Consider the following 23,913-nt stretch of genomic DNA (forward strand, 5'->3'; position numbering starts at 1 on the left):
TCCGCCTGAAGAAACCAGTAGCAATGAATAACAGTCCAGCGAAGAGCGCCTGTCGGGTCTCAGCTCCGCCAGCCCTTAGTGCCTCACAATTCCCTACACCCGAGCAGCACAAATCACCATTTTCAGGCACCACTCGAGGCTGCCAATTCCGTTTTCGCTTAATCTCATTTTAAATCCGGCTACAGATGAGGCTCTGTCGCTGCAGCGATGAGCTAGGCGGGGGACAGCGGGAGGGACTCGAGGTCTGGCTGGGAAGGCAGCGACCGGGGCCTTCGCGTTTCGGGACCGCGGGCGGATCCCCAGACCTCAGCCAGGCTGTCCTGGCTGCTAGGCGGCGTGCCCCGAGGGGCGCGGGGCGCAGCCAGCACAGACAAAGAACCCGCGCCAGCGCCGTCCCTTCCGCCCTTTTTCTTCCCTTGCGCCCCTCTTCTCTTGCGCGTCTTCCCAGTTAAAAAGAAAAAAAAAAAAAAAAAAAAGGGAAATCTAAGGTCCAAAGAGGCTGGCCGCCTCCTTGTACTCTTTAGGACAGCTGGGCTGGAGGTTTCCTTTCCCCGGGGCTTTTACATCACTCACTGCAGATTCGCGGGCTCAGTGGCCCCGACAGCGCCCCCGCTCCAAGCAAGGGCTTGCACCCCTCCCTGCCCTTCCGGATGCTAACCGGGCGCGGGCCGGGGCTCCGGGGAAGCGTGCGTCTGTCTTGTGCCTCACTAGGTGACGCCTAGAGAGCCCGAGGGGGCGGGGGGCAGGCGGGTGCGCGCGCGCGCGGCGGCTCGCGGGGGCGGGGGAGCGGCCGGGACACGTGTGGCAGTGGCGGGGGGGACTCGGCGCCCGGGGCTTTAAGAAGGTGTGGAGGGGGGCGGGCGCTTTCCCAGGCCTGGCCGAGGGGCGTCGCGCAGAGGCGGCGGCAGCGGCGCACGGAGGCGGCGGGACACCGCTCTCTCAGCGCCCGCAGTCCCAGCCCCGCGCTCCCGCGGCTCAAAGTAACTTTGGGAGCCACCGTCTCCCTCGAACTTCCCGGCGGGGCTCTTCTCCTGAACCCGTTCTGCTCCCGTTTGCCGCTTTCTCGCCTTTCCTCCGCGTGGCTCCTCGGTCCGGCGTCTCCAAAACTGGATGAGCGAGCGGCGCGAGGGGCGCGCGGCGGCGGCGGCGGCGGCATGGAGCGCAGTTGCTGGGCCCCGCGGACTTTCCTCCTGGCACTGTTGTTGGGGGCGACGCTGAGGGCGCGCGCGGCGGTGGGCTATTACCCCCGCTTTTCGCCCTTCTTTTTCCTGTGTACCCACCACGGGGAGCTGGAAGGGGATGGGGAGCAGGGAGAGGTGCTCATTTCCCTGCACATTGCAGGCAACCCCACCTACTACGTACCGGGACAGGAATACCATGGTAGGTACCACAGCATCTTCGCGCTCTCCGCCTCCCCAGTTCGCCCTCGAGCGCAGCTTTTTATCCCCTTCCCCCTGAGGGGCCATTTCAACAAGAATCGTGATAAACCTTACCCCAGCTTTGTGTTCTGTTGAGGGGGAGAGAACAAAGTTAGTGGAGAATGGAGTTGTGAGTTGGGATTTGTTCTCCACCCCTTCCTTACACACTCCCCTAACACATCTCTTCATAATGAACTGGTGCTTGTTCTAAACGCCTGAGAAATAGTGGAGGCTGGTGTCTTTCCCCATCACTCCTCATTCTTGCAGCTGAAACGTTGAGTGAACCTGCACATCTTCCTTTCTTAACCCCATTACTTGGATTTCAGACCTTTGTCCTGCTCCTGGTCCTCTCTGGTGGGTCCTGGGGTGGCGTTGAGGCTGTCACTGTTATCTGCCAGACAGGCTGGTGACAGATTGAAGCTTCCCGGTCTGTGGCAGCCCCATGCCACCCGCCTGCCCACCGCGAAGTTCCGGCTGCTCAACAGCCGGGATCCCCTCTACTTCCATTCAGTGTCAAACAGCCCTCCTGAAATGGAGCGGCTGCTTCCAGCTCTATTCTTTAAATCGGTCGTTTGAAATGTCAGCAATTGATGATTTTTCTGATTTCTCTCTTTTAACATGGTGCTTCTTGTTAGCATTGTCTTTGTGATGTTTAGTAATGACTTTGTCTTTTATCTAAACAGCTTTAATTTCCAGGTAGGAGCTGAAAGCCCCTTATAAAAAGAGGATCCCTTCTTAAAAGGGATCATTATGCAGTCCTTCATCAAGGTGAAACATTTTTGAAGAAGTAAAATTTACCTTCAAGAAATGCAATTTCATGTAGTGCATGTATTTTAAGCTACAAGTTGAGTATGTGAAAAAATAAAAATACTGTCTATTTTCTCTATTCCTGCTGGGACTTCTGAACATTTCACATCTATGGAGCTTTTAAGTAGTGACAGGCACTATTTAATTAGAATTTCAATGCAAAAGTACTTATACCCAATCAAATAGAAACTATCATCTAGTAAGCTCTTGTCATAGTTTCTTTCCCTAATAGGCTAACAGGTATTGACATGGCAGAAGGTAATCTGTGGGGTGCTGGAATGTCAGACATGCATGTAAAAATTATAAGAATCCTTTAGAGTTTTCTATTTTTTAAAAAATTATATCTGGTTTAAAATTTTAGCCTAAATAAATGCTTCCTAGATGTTTAAAACACTACTTTTGCAATTTCCTGTGGCATGGTGTCAACCTTGTGTGTGGAATTTTATAATTAATTTTGGAAGATTAATTCTCTGTAACTAGTCTTTTCTTTTTTTAATCTTTTTTATTAGTTGCTCAAAACATTACAATGATCTTGACATATCATACATTTGATTCAAATGGGGTGTGAATTCTTATTTTTCCACGTGTACAGTATTTTAATAAAAATACTTACTGCATTCTCTTCCTCAAAAAATCTAGTGCTTTTCTGTGGTCATGGAAATCTTTAAATTAAGGACCAGCAAACATGATGGCAAACCAGACCTAACTCAAAGACTGATTGATTGAGCCTATCCTTACTTAGTGTGACCCTTAGTAAAGGTGTTTGCCTGTTATTACTTGTGAGTGAGTGTGACAAGTCACTGAATTAGGGTTAGGCTAAAAGGTATGATTGTCAGGTTGATGTGGTGATACAAAGTCTAATTTTTTTTCCTGTTTTCAGCATCCTTTGTAGAGTGAGTGCCATGTAGAAAACTGAATAAAAGCATTAACATATGCTATAGCTTTTGAATTTTCTCTGCAGTTAGCAAATGAACCCAAGAGTTACTTTAATTATATCTTTAAGTCTGAAGAAGAATGAATATTATAGAATAAGAATAATACTTGAAATCAGATATTCTGGGTGGGGGGAGTCAAAACTTCCACCTCTTTTCTGCCAACAAAATAAGTAGAGAAATTTTATTATTAAGTTGAAAGGTCAAAATATTATAAACTTTGAGAATAATATCAAATTTTAAATACCTCTTACCTGTTTTATCAGGCATTTAGATTTTTGAACTGTTGGTAGCTAGAGGCCTTCAGTGAGAGTTTTTCCTGTAAAATGTTCTAGAGGTAGAAGAAGTTGTTTAAAAATGAAGTAATGCCAATATGTCTCTTACTTTTAAACTTTTGGAAATTAATTTTAAAAATTAATTATATAGCATCTGCAAGAATTGACTTGCTGATAGGAAAACTTAACCTAATATATGTTTGTGGTTAGCTCATTTCGATATGTGACAAAAATGGAAGGCCATTTAGCCAAAAAAATCTACTTAAGCTAAGAAATCTGTAAAATGTTAGCTTCAAAATTGATTTCTAACTTTCTTAATCTTTAAAATGTAGCAGTTATCCTGGAAAAATCAGTTCTGTCTATAATTTCCATTGAGCTCATCATTTGAATGAATGGTATTTTGGGTGGAGAATTGATAGTTATGAGTTTTTTTTTTTTTTTTTTTTTTTTTTTTTTTACTAGAAAGAATGCACTGAGATAGAAGTGCATTATCATAGATCAGTCGGTGACCCTCTGGGACATGGTCTGTGGGACAATCTAGAAAAAATATGGTTCAAAATTATAAGTTCCTGTATGTATCCCATTTATTTGAAGATTTCTTTGTGTCAAATCTTTGACACAAAGACAAAATATAGTACTGAAGAACGTGAAGTTTGTAAGAATTAGCACAGTTTTCAAACATTAAGTAGTTTATCCATCTATTTGTAATATCTGTGGCTTTATCAACAGTGTGTGGTTACATCTAACAAACTCTTCATCTGTTTACGAAATGGTATCATTTGGTATCTCTGTTTTCATCTTCCTGTATGTTTTAAATTCTGTTGTATATGATTTTCCTGCGGGCACTGTTGGTCATAATGAACTATGATATCCTTCCATGAATATACTACAAGGTAGGAACTCAGCAAAAAAGAGGTATCATGTATATCATGTTGAACTAGAAAGGCCTCAGGGTCAGAACTTTTTTTTCCTTGGCACAAATCCTAACATAGGTCAATTTCTGTAATGTGGTTTCCAGGCTCCAAACCTGGATTTTTTTTTCCGTCCTCAGAAAGTTTCAAGTGATGAGAAAATAGGAAACAAAAACCTGGATGATCCACTCAAGTAGCCTTTCTCTTTACCAGAAGTGCCCCAGGCACTGTTCTCTCCTAGGGACAAGCTCAGTATTGTCAAGGGGGAGGGTTGGGTTGAAGTCTGTCCTCTCCATCTCCCACAATACTTCCTCTTCCTTACCTGCACCCTCAGGTATATACCTGCCATTTTTGTTTGAAACCCCTCTTCCTGGCCTCCAATTTGTCTGTAGTGGATGTGATTCCTCAGTATTAAATTCTCCCCAAGTTTTATTTGCAACTCTAGAAGGCCTTTTTTTCTTAAAATAATGTTGGTATCACTGAGGAGTCTTACATTTTGGAATAGAAAACTTTTTAGGTACCCCTAAAATCATTTCAGTAAGGACTGCCCTTTCACACGAATGACTTTACTCAGTCACCATCAGAAAGGAGAGGTCATTCCTTAGAAAATCATTGTGCATGAAAGCCAAGCATAGGTAAATGCATCTGCCCAAATACTTGTGCTTTGGTGAAACAGTTTACCAGAATATCTAGAATGATCTAGAATCCCTGTCACTTTGGTGACATAAAATGTGGCAAGTATTGATTAATAGTGAGAAATATGCTTTGAAATGGTGACTGAAGGAAAAAAAAATGTCTCCAGCAGAACTGAATTGGAGATAGGGCATTCTGTTTTAAAAGGGAGATTTTATTGTATTTTGTAAATCTAGCAACAATATCAGTAGTCCTTTTATTCTACATTTTCACTCCATTATTTATTGGGGGAAAAAAAAGATACGTGCGCAGGGCAGGACAATAATTTCCCTACTGCTAAAACTGAACATTTATCTTTAAAAAGGCATAATTAGAATAAGGATTGAGGGCAGTTTACATATGTTTTGAAATCAACTGGTTGTTATTTAAAAATCACTGTTCAAAGAAAGAACAATGTAATGAGCTTTCATATACAGGAATGATATTTATGTCAGACATGATTTTTGAAAATATACTCTTACGTTTAATTGCTTTCAAAGGAATAACTTTATTATTTGAATTAAAGTAATCTGCTATGGCTAAAATAGGCATTGTTGATCAGATGTATGGTTCTTTGTCCTTTATATGTTTTACATCCTGGAATCAGCATATTTAAACTGTTAGAATCATTTGTCAAGTGCAGTTTATAAGTGAACTGCAGCTGTGTCCGGCTTATATATGACTATGAAAATTGGGCATTTTAAAGCATTTTGCTCTACTTGTCACATATTTCATTTCACTGTCTACAATTTATTTCAAACACATTTTACTGATGTGGTTCAGATTGTTTCTGAAATCATAAATCTTGCCTCACATAATTTATATTCTCCCTGTGTGTTCTAATTCTAGTCTTAAACTAGGTCTTTAGAAACATCTTATTTAGGCAGAATTTTTTTACTTCATTCATAGCACTTCAGTACTAGAAATCATTTAATTAAGATGGTTCCTTCCAATTTTTGTGAACTTTATTTTCAACAATATTTTTATTTTCATTAAAAACGTAAAAGAATAAAATAGGGTAGATTATTATTGCAATCATTAATATACTTTTTAAACAAAACTATCTAATTCCAATTTCTTTAAAAATAAAATGATGGATATTTTAATAAGATTTTAAAGTTAGTATTATTTCAATTTTTTCAGAAATTAATTTTATTCAGTAGAAAATATTTAAAATCTGTCTTCCTCTTGAGAATTGGTAAACTTTATAGAATGATCTGGGAGTCTTATGTCATGATTTGCATATTAAGCCACAATTGTTTGATTGTTTTCTGATTATTTTAAATGCTACTTTGAAATTTATTGTGTCTTTAAATCTTTATCAATAGTTGCTGATATGATAACCCTCTTATTTCAAATAGCTTTTGCTAAAACAAAACTTGAGTGACCAGTATAATTTGAACATTTACATTTAAAAAATTTGTACATATACTCAAAACAAAAATATAAAGTTTTTAATGTGTTATGGAAACAAAAACAGTGGATTATCCTACACTCCATTAGGAGAAGAAGGAAGATGGTACATTAGATTGGAACAGCAGGTTCATGATGAACAGAGAGAAGGAGTTTGTGTTATGTCTGAGTAATGACACATCACTAACAAAAAAGGAAATGCATTTATCTAAATTTGTGTTTCAAGAAACACTGGGGTTATTAATTCATTCCCTCCACCTGATTTTAAGGTCATTCAAAAAATAACCAAACTCTATGATTTTTATCTTATCAATTTTATTTATTTATTTTTAGTAGTATTAGTATTAGTAGTACTGGGGATTGAACCCAGGAGTGCTTTACCACTGAGCTACACCCCAAGCCCTTTTAAAATTTTATTTTAGGGCTGTGATGTTGTGTCTGCCGATAACTAAAAAAATAAATTTAAAAAAAATTTTATTTTAGTTTGAGACAGGGTTGCTGAGGCTGGCCTTGAACTTTGATCCTCCTGCCTCAGCCTCCTTGCACCGGGATTATAGGCGTGCACCACCTATCATCAAATAATAAAATAAATTATATATAAAATAATATATAATTTCACACCCAGCCATCTTATCAGTTTTAAACAAAGCCATTTTAAAACACATTTTTACAATTTGGGATTAAATTTCAAAATATGAAGATCCTAGGAATTGAAGTTGTGACTTGGTTATAGAGTGCTTGCCTAGCACATGTGAGGCACTGGGTTCAATCCTTAGCACCACATAAAAATAAACAAATAAAATAAAGGCATTCTGTCTATCTACAACTACAGAATTTTTTAAAAAAAATTTAAAGGTATAATAACATTAAAAAATATCCTATGTGGCTGATTAAACACAGCAATGATGTACTTATGAAAAAATTCTTGGCTCTAAGGACATTCCTCATAAATTTATCTTCCTTTGGTGTCCTTGTGTGGCTCAGAGTAATTTTCATGATGTCACTTGCCAAGCCTATCTCACTAAAGGCAGAGCTTCTGAAGAACTGAATGCTGTTCCTGTTGGTTACCTAATTATTTTAAACGTGTGCTTCTCTAATAATTTAAAGATACTTTTTTCCTTTTTTATTAGTGGTAGGACCCAGGTATAGCAAATGGAATTGAGGATGTGTGTATAGCAGGTAGGTGAGTTTTTACAAAAGTACAAATGTTGATTTGAGGTACAAAGCAGCTCTGATCATCCAAAGACAAAGGTAAGGTAATTAGGTAGCCTTGAATGCCACAAAGAGATAGTTATTGGATTCAGGCTTTGCAAAGTATGCTTTAAAAAACCTGGATATCCTTTAATGTTGAAATCAGATTTACATAGAAAAATAAAACTTTTCATTGAAAAAAATGCAATTTTATTGATTAAAGGACTTCTAGGAGGGCTGATGCATATTTGAAACAGCTGATTGTTGATTATAAAAACCAAGGGATGTGAGAAGGACTGATACCAATAGTGCCACATTCAGTGTCTCTGCCTTTCCTGCTCTGTCTCCCTCTCCTTCCACCTGGTTCTTGCTCTCTCCTTTGATTCCTCTTCCTGCTTATTTAATTTTTTTTTTTAGTTGTTGATGGATGTTTTATTTATTTATATGCGGTGCTAAGAATCAAACTCAGTGCCTCATGCATGCTAGGCAAGCGCTGCTCTACCACTGAGCTGCAACTCCAGCCCCTCCTCCTCATTTTTTACATTATCTTTCCTTTTTCTTTTTCATTCTGTGTCATGGACCCCTGCTTTCCCTCTCTTTTTCTGTTTTCTTTTCTGCTTCACAACTCTGTTCTTTTTTAAATTTATATCATCATCATCATCATCATCATCATTATCATCATCATCATCATTTTGTGCATGCTAGACAAGTGTGACAACCTCATTGCTTATTTTTTGTTTTGAGACAAGGTCTTGCTGAGTTACTGAGGCTGACCTCAAACTTGCAATCCTCCTGCCTCAGCCTTCCAAATGGCTGGGATTGTAGACATGTGTCACTGTTCCCTGCTGCTTTTATTTTTTTTTCTCTTACTCTTTCTTCCCTTCAGGTTTCCACTTGTCACCATCTCAACTCCTTTTTTTCCCTTTATAATATGAAAAATGTCACTGCATTTGTATAAATAATTATATTGATTTGCTATTTGTAGTTACTGAAGTGGATAAGTAGGCTTTATATAATACATTTTTAAAAATATCAATTTTATCTTTCTATGAAGTACATTTGTTTATTTTTCAATTTATGGGCTAGTTATTACTTAAGAAAAATGGTTCCCTCCTCCTCCACTATGAAATCTCTCAGAAGAATTTTCCAGCATATAGTTGTTTAGTTCTGAGTTAGCTGCTTTCTTTACTATCAGTTATGTGGTCAGGCTACAGAATCTGAAGTTTGTGCATAGAAACAAATAGGATGTACCTGTTGTAGAAATTAGAAACTGCGCACTGAATTAGTTTGAGTCCAAAAGGCCACTCAATTTGGAGATATCTTGGAAGCTTGAGTGCTCCAAGGATTCTTCTAGTAAATTGATGGAGGCCTGACTTATCATCACTCTATCATTTCAAGTTGTCTCATGGCTTGCTGGTCTCATTAGCAAAGCTCTTAATTGTAGTTGTGTAGCTTCCAACATAGTGATGCCATCCTTTTCAGGTTGTTGGTACTTAATAAGGGGGTTGATGTGGAATAAAGCAAAGAATGCTAGATTGAGAGTCAGGAAGGGAGGTACTGTAGTCTTTATTGAACATAAATCTGTTTTATTGTTTTGTGCCATGTGAGTTCTAATGTTTATTTCAGCTAAAAAATTCAGAGATTCCATAGCCAAGAACCCAGACTTAGCAAACCAAAGAGCAAAGCCCAGAGAGGTACAACAGTCTAGGTTCAAGCTTGTGCAGCAGACAAAAATTTGTGCATCTGGCTCTCCCATATGTTACCGGTGTCCCTGTAATAAATGAACTACAGAATCTGAAGTTCTGTAGCATATATTAATTGTTGTCTACCCAGTCATCATCCTATGTGACCCTGTTTCCTCACTTTTTTTTTTTTCTGTTTGTACATGCTAAGGACCAAATCTTGGTCCTTGTGCATTCTAGGCAAGCACTCTGCTACCAAGCTATATCCCCAAACCTCCTTCTTTTATTATAGAAGTAATATTTGTCATATTTCAGAATGGCAGTTACTAAAAAAGTCAATATAAATAAAGTACCTCACACACACAGTAGGTAGTTACTAAGTGACAGTAGTTATCATCTGGTTCACTTGCCCTACGTGAGATAAGGACAGCCTATACAGATAAGGGATCCTCACTCACATGTGTTCATTTTGTGCTTTGTCGATGTGTGGCACATTTCAGGAGAAATTTCAGATCCATTATATTGAGGAGGGTCACAAAAATAGGACAAAACCTATTCCCAATTGTGAATGATTGAAAAATGCTTCCCATCCAAAGCTGATGTATGACTTGCCTGTAGTAGAGTTAATTAGTATAGTTTTATCCAACCAAAACTTTTGTTAATTTAGTCATTTCCTAAGCCAAACATTCCTATTTATTAATTATTTGTCTTGAGTTGATTGGTTATGATAACAACTAAAAATTTGTGTGTTTAGGTGGTTGTCTTGGGGAAGATGTTAAGTAAATACATCAATTTAATAGATTTTGTGAAATTCTATAACATATATTTCTACAAACCTGTGTAAAATAACTTTAAAATACAAATCTATTTCAGCAAAATTAGAACTAAGATTGATTTTGATAGTAGACCCAGAGTCTGCCTATCAGACCGCCTACAGAAACTTAGGTTCATGAGTGTTCAGGTAGTGAACTGGAAGGCTAATTCATTTACAATAAAAAATATACTAAATTAATTAGGATAAAAGCATTGGCCAGTGCACTCTGTCCGCTATACCAAAGTTGATGTTGGTAGACAATGACCATTATTAGTAGCTTGTATGGGAAGTGTAGAGTTAGATGATCTTAATGGCAGATTCCAGAATTCATAAGTTTCTTCACCCAATTTATGCCACCTGGTATTGTTGGCATCTTCCGTAGATATTATGAGAGGAAGATTGTCCGGTTTCAGGACTTCATACTGCCTCATTCTGTAGCATATATTAATTGTTGTCTACCCAATCATCACTAGAGCTCCCTCTCTTACTAATTGATTTTATTCAAATCAACAATATGTTCAGTTAAAAATATCTCTGAGGGCTTCCTTATAGCTCCATGTAATTCAGGATATGAAGTATAAAGTCTGCTGGTTGTAATCTTTGGGAAGCTCTTGAAATAATTGATAAAGGGGATTTTTTAAAAGTATCAGAAGATTTTTATTTTTATTTTTTTCTGTATCCTTATCTATTTTTTTCTAGCTAGAAAATGATACAGTCATCTTGTAACCTTTTGGATAATAGCCACATACTAAGGTTGATGGATCAGAAGTTTAGAGGAAGCTTGGATGTTTATTTATATCCTCAGACAGCTAGAACAGTCTTGAAATAATTTTTTGGATTTCTTGTAAGAAAAATTATCATATTAGGTCACATTTCTGTTATATGCAGCTTAATGTTATCATAATTAATATGTATTCTAAACAATGACCCAGTTAGCCTTCTCTTGTAGATCAGCTCTGAATTGCTCTGGTCCTTTTATAGGATTACTTTTGGTGATCTTGATGGAACTCAGATGTTTTCTAAGAAACTTTTGGCAATAAATTAAAATTTATTAAATCTTTAAAAAAAAATTCTCAAAACATCCCTTAATGTATGTTACTTCTGCAGGTGGCAATGATGGTACATTTCATGTGAACTTTTCTAGTTCTGCTTTGAAAAGGTAACCTATGCCTGACCTCTAATTTCTGGAGTTTCTCATGCACTGACAATGAATGCTTGTTAGTTTCTGCCACTGAACTTTATTTCCTGACTCTCCTATCTCTCTAAAATGCAGTGTCACCATATGTAAATCATGTTGACATTTAAATTACATAATGTGTGACATGGTTGTAAATCTGAGCTCTGCCTAACCTTAACCTTCTTTGTTATTGTTGGCTCAGCCTCCAGGGCCAAATCCAAATTTGTCATTTCTTTTGCTTGTAATGCATTGACAGAGGAAACAGACGTTTGGTCTTACCTGAACATGTACTCTTTTAGTTTAGGCCACCTGTGTTGTTGTGAATATTGAGATATCCTATGGTCACAGTTCCAGTTCTTTTCTTACTTCCTTTGCTTGTATAAACACTTCCTGTACCCTCCCCTCATCCTACAAAATATGTTATATGTTTAGTGTTTGTGATGGAGAAATATAAGCAAGTTACTTGGTTCTCAGTTCTTAGAAAAATCGGGTTCACATTCCTATATCAAGCAGTGATAGAAACTGAAAAAAGGCAACTAACAGACTTTTGAATAATGAATTACAATAACAGCAAATCCTAAAGTAGCCCTTAATATATACAAGGCACTGGTCTAAATGCCTTACATATAGTAATTCTTGTAGTTCTCACAGAAACCACTTTTAAAGGTAGGTACTTTTTATCTCCCTAATATGGATACAAGAACTAAGTCATGGGTAAGTGTTTTGCTTAAGATTGCAAAAGTTCTATGTGGGAGTTCTCAGCCCATCTTGCTTCACAATCTATACTTCAATGCGTTTATTTTTAGAAATGATGATTATTTCTGGAAAGAGAAAATAATAAGTAATAAAAGTAATTTCAAGAAAGAGAAAACAAAACTAAAAGCTAATTCTGTTATTGAATCTTTAAATAAGATTGCAAAATCAAACCAGGAAGATGTTATTCATGTCAAAGAAGGCTGGAATTCCACCAAGTTCATAGTTTTTGACTAGTCATTGTTTTTTAGATAAAGCACAAGCAAAGATGTCATCCAGCTTATCTTCTTCTGAAAGTGTTAACATGCCTTTAAAGTACCATGGCAAACTAAAACATAAAAAGGTGATTTTCAAACTTATTCAAAATTTATTTTTAACACTTTGAGAATATAATTTTTGTTAAGATTTTAAGGTAAATTGTAAAAGATTTGTTCTTTGCTTCACTAATAGAACTTGAATAGGCTTGAATATTAGAGGAGAATTTAAAATTTAGAAAGGGGCATTTTAAGAGATTTGCATTGAAGTTTATCTGTTTGTAATATATTCCATTCTTTAGGAAGTCTTTTTTGGTATTATCAGCCTGTGAAACTGACTGATATAGCATACAATGAAAGTCCTTGGTGATAACCCAGAGCTTTCTGAAATGTCTGACTTGTTCAGTACTCAAAAGTCGTGCTCATACAGTGATATCAAACCAATGGAATAACATTTACTTTGTACTTAACATTCTAGGGTTATTTTTCATACATGGATCAGGTCTTTTAAAAAATTACTTTCTGTTTAGCTCATTTGAATGAGGGGGAAAACAAAACCCAGCAATCTCTAAGCACTCAGGCCCTTGCCTCCAAATAATTTACCTCCTGCCATGGAGGACATAGAGGACTCAGCTCTAGATGTCATTCTTACCAGGCGAGACATAAAGCATGAAGAGTTGCTAGGTAGTGTCTAGTGAAAAGAAGCAGGATCTGCCCTTACCTCGTGCTTCCATTAGCATACAAATGTTTCCTGATTTGTTACCTTTGTAGTTTATCCCAAAGTTTGACATCAGATCTGAACCAAGATCTATTGATCCCTGGTAGAAGTAAGATCAGAAAGCAGTGGACAGATTCAGAGCTGCCTAGTTAGAACGTATGAAGGGCCTGAAGGTAGTCGCATGTTTTCATGAGGAGAAAAAAAACAACTTTCATCATTGAACTTTTAATAACTCTAAGGACTTTGAAACTTTATAAAAATGTTACCCAAAATATAGAAAGGTTCCACATACAGATGTTTTCTTTTCTCAGTCTCAAAGGACCAGATCTGTTTTCCTTTTCTCCTTTTCTGATGTGCTATGCTAAATTGTAGCTCTAGTAAACCTCTGAGCTCAAGGTAGGCGGGTAAGAAGCCATAAGACTGCTTATCTGGAGATCTGACCTGATGCAGGTGTTAAAATTTTTAGAGTATTTCTTTAAAGTATAAATGGTTTATGCCAGACTGTTCATAGAAACTGAGGCAGACACTTCAACTCCACCTAAATTATGGAATATTTTAAGCTTATAGAAAACTAAAATAAATGAGGATTCAAAATTGGTATCACTAATGAATACCCAAGGGATAGCCATCTGTATTCATTGAAACAAAATGCAAATACTCTAGAGATCAGACTCTTTACAATTGTTAAAATAATACTTATTGACTGGGTCTGCATTGCACAGTGATTTCTGCTCATGCAAGTTGATTCTTTCCCAGCTGTAACAGTCATTCCCAAGCATTTCTACAGCATAATGAGCAACAGGGAAGCTTGGCAAACTAGTTAGAATGGGAAATCTTGAATGAGTTGTGTGCTTGGTTGCCATCCTGTAGAAGCAGCCATTACTAGAATTCTATTCAGCCTTTAGGAAGAACATCTTGTCATTCACCGTGGAGGAACCTAGAGGATGTTAATGCTAAGAGAAATAAGTGAGGCACAGAAGGACAAACAGATGATTTCACTTTAATGTGGAATCTGAAAAAGCTGAGTTCATGGAAGTAGAGGAGAATGTTGATTATCAGAGGCTCCAGCCTCTGAGGGTGCAGAGGTGTGGGTAGGGAGATGTCAGTCAAAAGATAGAAAATTTCAGTCAGGAGGAATAAGTTCAAGAGATCTTTTGTGTCACGTGGTTACTGTAGTTAGTAACAATATATTGTATACTTGTTATGAAATTTAAAAAATCTCCAGGGCTAGGAATGTAGCTCATTGGTGGAAACATTGATCCTCAATTCTGCAAACTAATGGGACAAATATATATCAAATTAAAAAGACATCCATTGATTTGATTAAGACAAATGTTTTCAGAAAAATAAACTTCTTTTTTTTTTTTTTTGTCCCCCTTGGAAAAGTGATCTAACTGGAAAAGTTATGACCTTTTAAAGATTGTAGCACTGTGCAGTTGGGAGAGGTGGCAGGCGTGTGAGGGTACTCTGGTGTCCAGCAGCAGAAGTCAATTCTGGCTAACAGGCGAAAGGATTGATTAATAGAAGGTGGGTTAGATTTGGAAGGAAAGTCCAAACGTTGCACTTACAAATGATGCCAGTGTCTTATGGCTGGGCATGGCGAACTGCTAAAAGTATCTGGATGGCAGCAACCAGGAGAAAGGCTTTTCTGGCCCCACAGTCTGGATGCATCCTTTTTGACACCTTTCCTTTCTTGTTTTTTAGATTCGAATTCCTCAAACCACAAATCTTAGTGGTTGGGCTGTAGCAGAATTGTCCTCTTGTCATCCATAAAGATCTAGCCTAAAAGTGATTTGCAGTTTTTTGTTTTGTGGAAGTGTCATTCTCTCCTGAGAATTTCACATGGTGTGCAGATTGCCTGACTTTGTACCAAAAGCCCAGATTCCTTAGGATGCTGTTGGCACCTCTTCACTTTAGACCATCAGGAATCTTAACATTCTGCAAGAATCTATCAAAGGTAAATGAGTGAGTGCATGCCTCTGCCTTCACAGAGACTATAGAAAAACCATCTCTATATTCACTAGGAAAATGTCAAAATGCTTCTCTCCGTCAGGTTTCCAGGACCAGAGCAGAAACAGAACTTGTCTCCGATGATGAATCCCTCTTCCTTGATTCACTTTCACCACCTGACTTCTGAGATTTCATGCTCTGGCTTTCTTATGTCTCTCTTGCTGCCTCCTTTGCTGTTTCTGCTTCTTCCTGATTCTGCAGTGTTGAGTGCCCAGGACTCTATCTTTATTCTCCTTTTCTATTTTCATCTACCCTTTATCCCTAGGGATGTCACTCACTCTATGCTTTACCTGCCATCTTCATGCTACTGACTCCCAAATGACTTTTTGACTGTCTTGTGCCTGCCAGTCTTACCACCCACCTAACATCTCTGCTCAGCTGGCTGTAGGAGCTTCTTGTCTCCCTTACCCTGACATGCCCACACTAGCTCTTCTGGAGTACCTCCCTGCTCTATTAATGCCAGCTCAGTCTTTATAACTGCTTAGTCCTTGGATCTTTTTTCTCTAGCATCCACGTTCAATCCATCACTACAGTCTTTCTGGCTGTATATTAAAAAGCACCCAGAATCTGCCATTGCTGCCATCGCCCCTCATCTGGGTAGGACAGTAGGCTCCTCATCACATTCCTTGCTTCAACACTTATGCTCCTTCATTCTACTTTTGAAACAGTAACCCCAGGGGTCTGGTTAGAACCAGAATCATGACACATCTCTGCTGATGCCTAAGGCAACCATTCTTCCAATTTCCCCGAAAGAGCTCTAGTTTTCCTCTTTTCCCAATGAACCATTGAATTTACCATTTTATCAACAAAATTGCCAGAATTTAAATAATAAATTATTATTTTTTATCCATATGATTAGCCACTCCCCATCTCTCTTTGAAAAAAAAGATAAATGCTCTATAAGACCTGGCTCTACTGTCCCTTTTCTGATCTCATTGCCTTCCTTTTGCTCCTCTACTAAAAACATAAGGGCTCCTTTTTTTTTTTTTTTTTTGTTCTTTAAAAAAACTGTTTTTTTTGCTGCTGTTGCAGCAGCTGAGTCCCACCTCAGGGTCTTTGCACTTGCAATTCCCATATTACAATGCCTTTACTTAGAGAGCCTGGTGCTTTTTCTCTTCCTAATTTGGGTCTGTACTCAAATGTCACTTCAGAGAAGCCTTCCTTGACCACACTATGTAAAGCTGGATACCCCTTTTCCCTGATACCCATATTCCCTGTTGGTTGCTTTATTTCTTTTCATATGGTGCCTTGCACACAGCAGGCACTTTGAAATTTTTTAGTTAATGAATCATGAACAAAAATAGCACTTGAAATCCCTGTCTGATATCTGTTATAGTCAAAAATTGTCTGAAAGTGATAATTCCAAAATAATCAAGAGAATTATTTATAAAGAGGGATTTGCAAGTATGATTTCTAAACTTTGGCCTTTTGAATCCATGATAATAATATTTTTTAAAAAAATCTGAAAACCATATTTCTGCTTTCCCACCCTCCAGATTTACAAAATTCTCATGAGTTCTGTGAGATGAGGCAAGGCTATTTATAGTATTTCACTGAATTGGCTTCACTTTAACTATAAGTTAGCATATCCAACAAAGTTCTCATAGCAATTAGTGACTGCAATTATTAATAGAAACTATAATAGATTAAGTTCTTATTCCCAGAAGCTTCTCTATGCTGTACCATAAATAAATCTGAAGCAATCTTGATGAATGGGTAGCTAGTTTGTATTTAAATTTTCATCTGAATGGGGATAAATAATGAGAAGGACAGAAACTAAAATAGCTTGGCTCCATACTCCACAGATATGCAACAACCTTAAAGGAAATATATAAAAATAGAAAGTAAAAAAAAAAATTCTCCAAAGAAATCTTATAAGAGGAACGTGCTTGAGCAGTAGTAAGCCCTTGGGTCAGTGACCTCACTTTATTTGTTAAATACTTTGCTTATTTTTCAGTTTTAAAAAGGTTTCTTTTTTCAATATTGATTTGAAGGTCTCTTTATCAGTGTTGGTAATCCATGATAATATATGGTATAAGTATTTTTCCCACTTTTCCTTTATTGTTTGATTTTTTATCTTTATTTTTATTTATTTATTTTTATGTGATGCTGAGGATCGAACCCAATGCCTCTCACTTGCAAGGCAAGTGCTTTCCCTACCACTGACTTACAACCCCAGCCCTTTATTGTTTGATTTTAATGTAATCAAATCCATCTATTGTTTCTTTCATACAGGATGAGCAGGACATAGTATTTACTAGTATGGTCTTTGGAATCAGACACATCTGGATTTTAGTACTGACTTTGTTACTGACCACTGAGCTGCATCCCGACCCTATTTTGTATTTTATTTAGACACGGGATCTCACTGAGTTGCTTAGCACCTCGCTTTTTGCTGAGGCTGGCTTTCAACACACAATCTTCCTGCCTAAACCTCCAAGCGGCTGGGATTACAGGGGTGTGCACCACCACACCCAGCCAGACTGCTACTTTTATTCTTAATAATTAATTCACATTATCCATGGTAGTTATATTCTGTAAGATCTCTGTGAATACTAAATTAGTGAATGCTGAACTAATCTAGAATAAATGTAAAGTTAACTGTCTGTGAACCTCTAGTCACATTTTCATCAGTTGATCAGTACCTTGCCTTGTTGCATGTGTATTTCTTTTTTAAAAACACCTTAGTAAATAAATACAGTTGATTCAGTAACATTGGACCAGCAGCACTATGACTGAATACCTCCAGTGCACACCTGAATGTATTGTCTCTGTAAGGCACATCACTGCTGTGTAGAGTGTAAGGCACACACTAACTAACATTTAATACTGTTCTTGAAGGCCATTTTAAATAGTGAAATCATCAAGAAAAAGCACAGAAACGCAAAAATGAGATACTCAGTAGATCGTAAAGGGGCACTTGTTTACTGTATATGTGCTTAAAGAAGAAATGAGCCTTCTTTGACCTTGGCTAGGGATGTTACTTCTGACTACCCATTTTTATTTTCCTGCTCTTCATGAACATGGCCACAAATGACTAAGAACTTTGGAGTGTATGTCTTATTGGTGTATGTTAACTTTGGAGTATATGTCTTATTGGTCATTTCTAGTATGTAGGACTGTTATTGATTTTTTAAAAAATTTTTTGGTTGTTGATGTACCTTCATTTTTTACTTATTTATATGTGGTGCTGAGGATTGAACCTGGTGCCTCACATATGCTGGGCAACTGCTCTGCCACTGAGACACAATCCCAGCCCCTGTTATTGATTTTTAAAATATATTTTGTATCTAGGCATCTTATTGAATTCTCTGAATGTTTTTGCAAATATTTTGGGGGGTTGATTTTTTTCCATCCATAGGAACTATCTTTAAGGCATTTGAAACGATTAGAGCATGATGGAGGAAAAGGGCAGATTGCACATAATCCATAAAGGGCCACAACAACTTAATTTTCCGTCTTACTGATGAAATTTATTTCCAATAGGTCATTAGGGCATGAAATTTTAGAACACTTTAGTTGGAGGAGTTAAAAACCCAGTTCATTAATTTAATTAATTAATTAATTTTAAATTTTTTTTTTTGCAGGGGACTGGGAATAGAATCCAGGGATACTCTATCACTGAGCTACATCCCTAGCCCTTTTTAGTTTTTTTATTTTGAGACAGGGTCTTATTAAGTTGCTGAGGCTGCCTCAAACTTGCAATCCTCTTGCTTCAGCTTCTTGAGTAGCTGGGATTACAGGTGTGTACCACCATGCCTGGCCAATTATTAATCTTAAAAACATATCTCTTGTAATTGCAAACTCCTCTGTTTTATGGGTGGGAAAATAAGGATGGTAGCATTATGCACAATAGAGAAGATACAACAACAATAGCAGCAGCAGTAATTAAGTTTTTGCTGTGTGCTGAGTCTTTCTTTAAAAACCCTTTGTGGAATTAACTTATTCTTAGGAGAACCTTTACAGGTGGATGTTAGTATGATTTCCATTTTACAATGGAGATAATGGAGACACAGACAGGTAGTGGAACCTATTAAACATCAATTTAAATAGGTTGTTTCTTTCTCATCCTGAAATTTTAATCAAATTTATTAGCATTTTATATATCAATAAACCATGATAGCTCAGATCAAATTATTTTACATGATATAAAATTTTATCTATATTTTATAGTTATTATTAGAAGAATATAAAATTTTGACATCATTTAGCATTTTTGGATGGTTATTTTAAAAGATGTCTTCTCATGGATTCTATTTCCATCTTTTGAAACTGGCTCTGAATAGTCCAGAGTCTCTTATCCCGATTTGCAAATGAATTACAGAAATAGCTTAGTGAAAAGAATTACCAAGTTTTTACTAATAACTAGAGGGTTAGAGCAGATTTGAAAAAGGAAGCAGTAATATTTGCCTGTTGGACCTTCATTGAGATTTAATTTCTTCTCCTTTACATTTATTTACTTACCTTTCTAAATTTCCTATATACTTTTAATTTTCCTTTTTTTCTGTCCTCTCTCTTCTTTTCATTATATATTTAATTTTACAGATAATTCTTCAATTTTTCCTTGTCTTCTGTCTAAATAAAACATTTTGAAGTGGGCCATGTTAGTAATGTTGCTGCAGACCCTGTTCGAATTACCCTATGGCAATGATTTCATCTCATCTTGAAGGGATTGGGTTAATTTTTCAAGGAAAGAGGCTTATTTTTCTTTTTTTATTTTTTGGGAACTAAGGATTGAACCCAGGGGTGCTTTACCATTGAGATACATCCCCAACACTTTTATGTTTTATTTTGAGAGAAGGTCTAACTAAGTTATCCAGGCAGGCCTCAAACTTGTGATCCCCTGCCTCAGCCTTTCAAATTGCTGAGATTATAGGCATGTGCCACCAAGCCCTGCTCAAGAAAAGTGTTTTTGATGTCTCTGCCCACATTGGTTTTCTGCGGAGGCATCTGAGAGTGGGCTCAGCTACTCATTACTGTCACATAATGAGTTCCTCTGATCCTCTTCAGTTATTTCTCACAGGCCACCAATTGGTCCTCAGTAGCATATGTTGATACCTGCAGACCTGGATGTCAAGCCAACTGATAAAAGGACACTCAGTGCTTCAGGCACCACCTCTGAGATAACTCTATTCACTCTTCTTCCAGTCCTTTTATTTCGGAGTTCACATTAAATAAGATTTTAAGACACCCCTTGCTTTCAGCCATATCTGACAGCCTATTTGCTTGAAAATTACATATCATGTATCATAGAGAACTGTTTTGTTTTCTGATTGGAGAACGAAATTTTATTTCCACTTAAAATTCGTAAACATGTGTACTTGTTGTAGAGGATTCTGGTTGGTCAGTGAAATAAAAAGGTTTGCTTTTTCCTGTCACCCCTTCCTCCAAGGAGTTTGTCAACTAGTTTGAGAAAAATATACTCAAAAATAAAATCTAGTTGCAAATTCAAGTTCCAAATAGTTAATGCTATGATAAGGAAGTGGCACAGGCCACTTGAGTTGTCAAAAGCTTAAACAAAGGGAAGTTCCTTTGGCTCAGGGTGATCAAAGATGGCTTAGGAAGAGACCTTGAAGCTTAGGATTCTGATAGAAGGAAGGACTGGGAAATAGTACTTAAGGCCCAAGGGGTGGGGCAAACACAGAGATGACTGAACAAACATATAGGAAGGGTTTAGTGACCAGTGAGTGGAACAGCCCTTTGGAACTGAATAGCATTTTGGCAGAAAGGCAAAGGATATGGCTGGCTGCAGCTGGTTGGCTCTGATGATAGAGCCTTGCACACAAGCTGGAGGCTTTCTCTTTCAGTCTGTGGACAGGGGGGGCCACTGAGAGTTTTTAATTTCCAGCTGGGCAGTCACAGGGACCCTAACTATTCCTGTTAGGGTCCCGTTCCCTCTGAGGAGCGCTGCTAGGTGTGCAGATTTGGGGTCCCCTGGCAAGTGCAGACAACTACCTGAAGTAGATGGTGATCACGGAAGGAGAAGAGGCCAGCACCCCCAGCCCCAGTGTCCACGGAGTATTTTGATTTCTCATGGGACCACGTAAAATGGACTGAAATGTGGAGACCTAAGGAAGGAAGGCCAAATACTAAATCATTAGTCACTGTTGAGAGGGGACAGCCTGGTGAGTTTAGAATGTGGGCTTTGTATTTGGTGTGGATATGTTTGAATCTTGCTGTTACCACCACTCAATCTGCTTCTCTTTCTGTAAAACAACAGTGCCAATCTCTTAGTGCATGCAGAAGGGCCTACTTTGTTATGCAGCACACAGTAAATGCTCAATAAATGTTAGCTATTACTAGATTATTAGCCAGGAGGATGGCTTCAGAAAAACCTTATGGGGGAAGTTAGGCAGTTATGGCTAATTTGATTTAGGGACAAAATAGAAGACAGAATCATCGGTGACCCCAGTGTCTGAGTTATTGGAATGATAGAAGCAGTGGCAGTTTGCAGGAGTAGTAGTTTTGGAAAGATGTGCAGGTTCCTGTGTTAAGTTGTGGATTCATTTGGTGTATTATTTTCCTTTAGGAGCAAGATGTAGGAGTGCCCTAAGACAACCAGTACTAAAAAAGGGCATCTTGTTTGGTTTGTTCATTTAAAGCCTGTACTTGGAAAATAAAAGTAGCTTTATAACTTATAGTACTAGTTCTGGCACATTTATCTCTAGTCTGAGCCATTCAGCTATATTATAAAACAGAATCATGCTAGGCACAGTGGTGCCCACTTGTAAGCCCAGCTACTCACGAGGCTGGGACTGGAGGATTGCAAGTTTAAAGCTAGATTTGGCAATTAGACCCTGTCTTAAAATTAAAATAAAAAGGACTGGGAATGTTGTGGTATGTGCCCATGGGTTCAATCCCCAGTACCATATAGAGAGGGGAAAAATACTAAAATGGAACAGAAGCACAATGATTTTGTTCATGTTTTTATATCCAATTATCACATTCTCTGTGCAAAAATGACATAATTTAATATTTCTTAGTAAGTTCTAAGCCTAAAATTTGATGTAGCAGGAATAATTCAATAAAATATTTTCCAAATATTAAATACTGTTGACATAAGTGCTTTGGATTTCTTGGATTTCTAGATTTATAGGAAACAAAGGACTTTGCTGTTTTGGCAAAAAGAGAATAGATCTGGGAATTGGATCGATCCAAGCAGCTAATCAGGGAAATATGCAAATAAATTTGTTATCATTGCCCCTTGTGTCAACATTAATTTTCTATGCCTAAATGGATTTTTTAAAATAGCATCTTAGCTTCTAATATATGAGGGGACCAAGAACAACAATATGTGACAAGGTCTCAAAAAAATGATGGTTTCATTATAGAGTTTCCATTCAAATACATGATTTTATGAGTATGATGCTATAATATTCAGTTTTATTTATTTAAATTGTCATTTTAAAAGGCCACATTATAATGTATTTTCTACCAAGTATGCTGATGAAATTGCTCAGGGCAACCATTTTCTTTCTTGTAGACAAAGACATTTCATTGATTTTTGAGTTCTGAGTTCTTTTCAGCATGTATGATGATATATTAATTTATTATATTTATCTGATGCACTTTGTGCTAGGTGGCCTATGAATATATTTACAGGCATCATTTTTAAAAATCCCTATCCTTTTGATTTAAAAATAGATGTTTTAAGGCAGCAAGTTTGAAATATCTTGGCCCTAAGGTCTTTGAAGGAAATAAATGTTCTCGGGACATGAGTATAAAAAGCACAGTGAGTTTATAGGAAAATGTGTTTTAATATCATTTCTATATATAATACTACTTTTTAATAGTGTTTTTTCAGTTTTCCATATTGCTTTATATAAATTATTTTATCCCTTTCAATAAATCTGAGAGGCAGCATTTTATCCATGTTTTTGAGATTACAAAACAAATTCAGAAAAAGTATGGCTTGTTCAAAGTTTCATTTACCTTTAGTGGATGGAGCTGCCATGCCCGGGTTTGTGGCTTCAAGTTCTGACTATATCTTCATGGCCATGGACTTACCCAGGTGACCTCACTCAACTGTACTCAGTTCCATTTATAGAGGTTTAAATGAGCTAGTGTACTGGAGAATCCTTTGGAGAACATAAAGAGGAACCTGTGCATAAAGATGAATGGAATAGGGCTGGGGATGTGGCTCATGCGGTAGCACGCTCACCTGGCATGCGGGTGGCCCGGGTTCGATCCTCAGCACCACATACAAACAAAGATGTTGTGTCTGCCGAGAACTAGAAAATAAATATTAAAAAAAAAAATTCTCTCTCTCTCTCACTTTCTCTCCTCTCTCACTCTCTTTTTTAAAAAAAAAAAAGATGAATGGAATAGTAGAAGTTAAGTGCCTCATGTCAGAGATTTTATTTTTTACTTTTTTGTTTTGAGATGATCAAATGCGGAAAGCAAACTGAAAATTTCTGATGACATTACATAGGCCGAAATTTTGGTGCAATCATTTAAGTAATTTAATGGATTGCCAGAAGTGACCGTTATAGAAATTTTGGATTTTGCCCTTACTGAGCCATCTGGGTGAGATATTATCCCTGTACGTGACATCATGGGTGGTTGGTGCTAGTTGAGAGACCCCCTCCTTTTTCTGCAGGCCCTAGTGTAGAAGAAAGACACATGGCCTTATTCTCAAATTGGTTGTAATCCTTCTTGTCTGGTCATTTTCTGGCCACTATTTGGGAAATTAATTGTATATATTTAGATTAACATTGATTGAGAAACAAAGATTTTTTTCTAATTTCTTTTGCATCTCTTTTGAATACCATTATGAATACATCTACAACATCCCGGTTTAAGGAATTAATATCTAATCTTTCTTAGTTATTACTGTTGATTCCTGTATCTACATCTTGTGATATTAGTGTCACCTTGGGTGGCAGA

At 37.5% G+C, this 23,913-nt stretch overlaps 1 protein-coding gene across 2 annotated transcripts in view; it reads left to right on the top strand.

Annotated features, from left to right (window-relative positions):
* Positions 1 to 1,154: 1,154 nt before the first annotated feature.
* Reln (reelin) overlaps positions 1,155 to 23,913 on the top strand; it is a 452,906-nt gene continuing 430,147 nt past the window's right edge. For both annotated transcript variants that reach the window (XM_076862447.2, XM_076862444.2), the window contains exon 1: positions 1,155 to 1,380. In XM_076862447.2, coding sequence (XP_076718562.1) covers positions 1,155 to 1,380 — 226 coding nt within the window. The remainder of the gene's footprint in view (positions 1,381 to 23,913) is intronic.

This window comes from Callospermophilus lateralis, chromosome 1 (assembly GCF_048772815.1).
Source record: "Callospermophilus lateralis isolate mCalLat2 chromosome 1, mCalLat2.hap1, whole genome shotgun sequence".
Lineage (NCBI taxonomy): Eukaryota > Metazoa > Chordata > Mammalia > Rodentia > Sciuridae > Callospermophilus > Callospermophilus lateralis.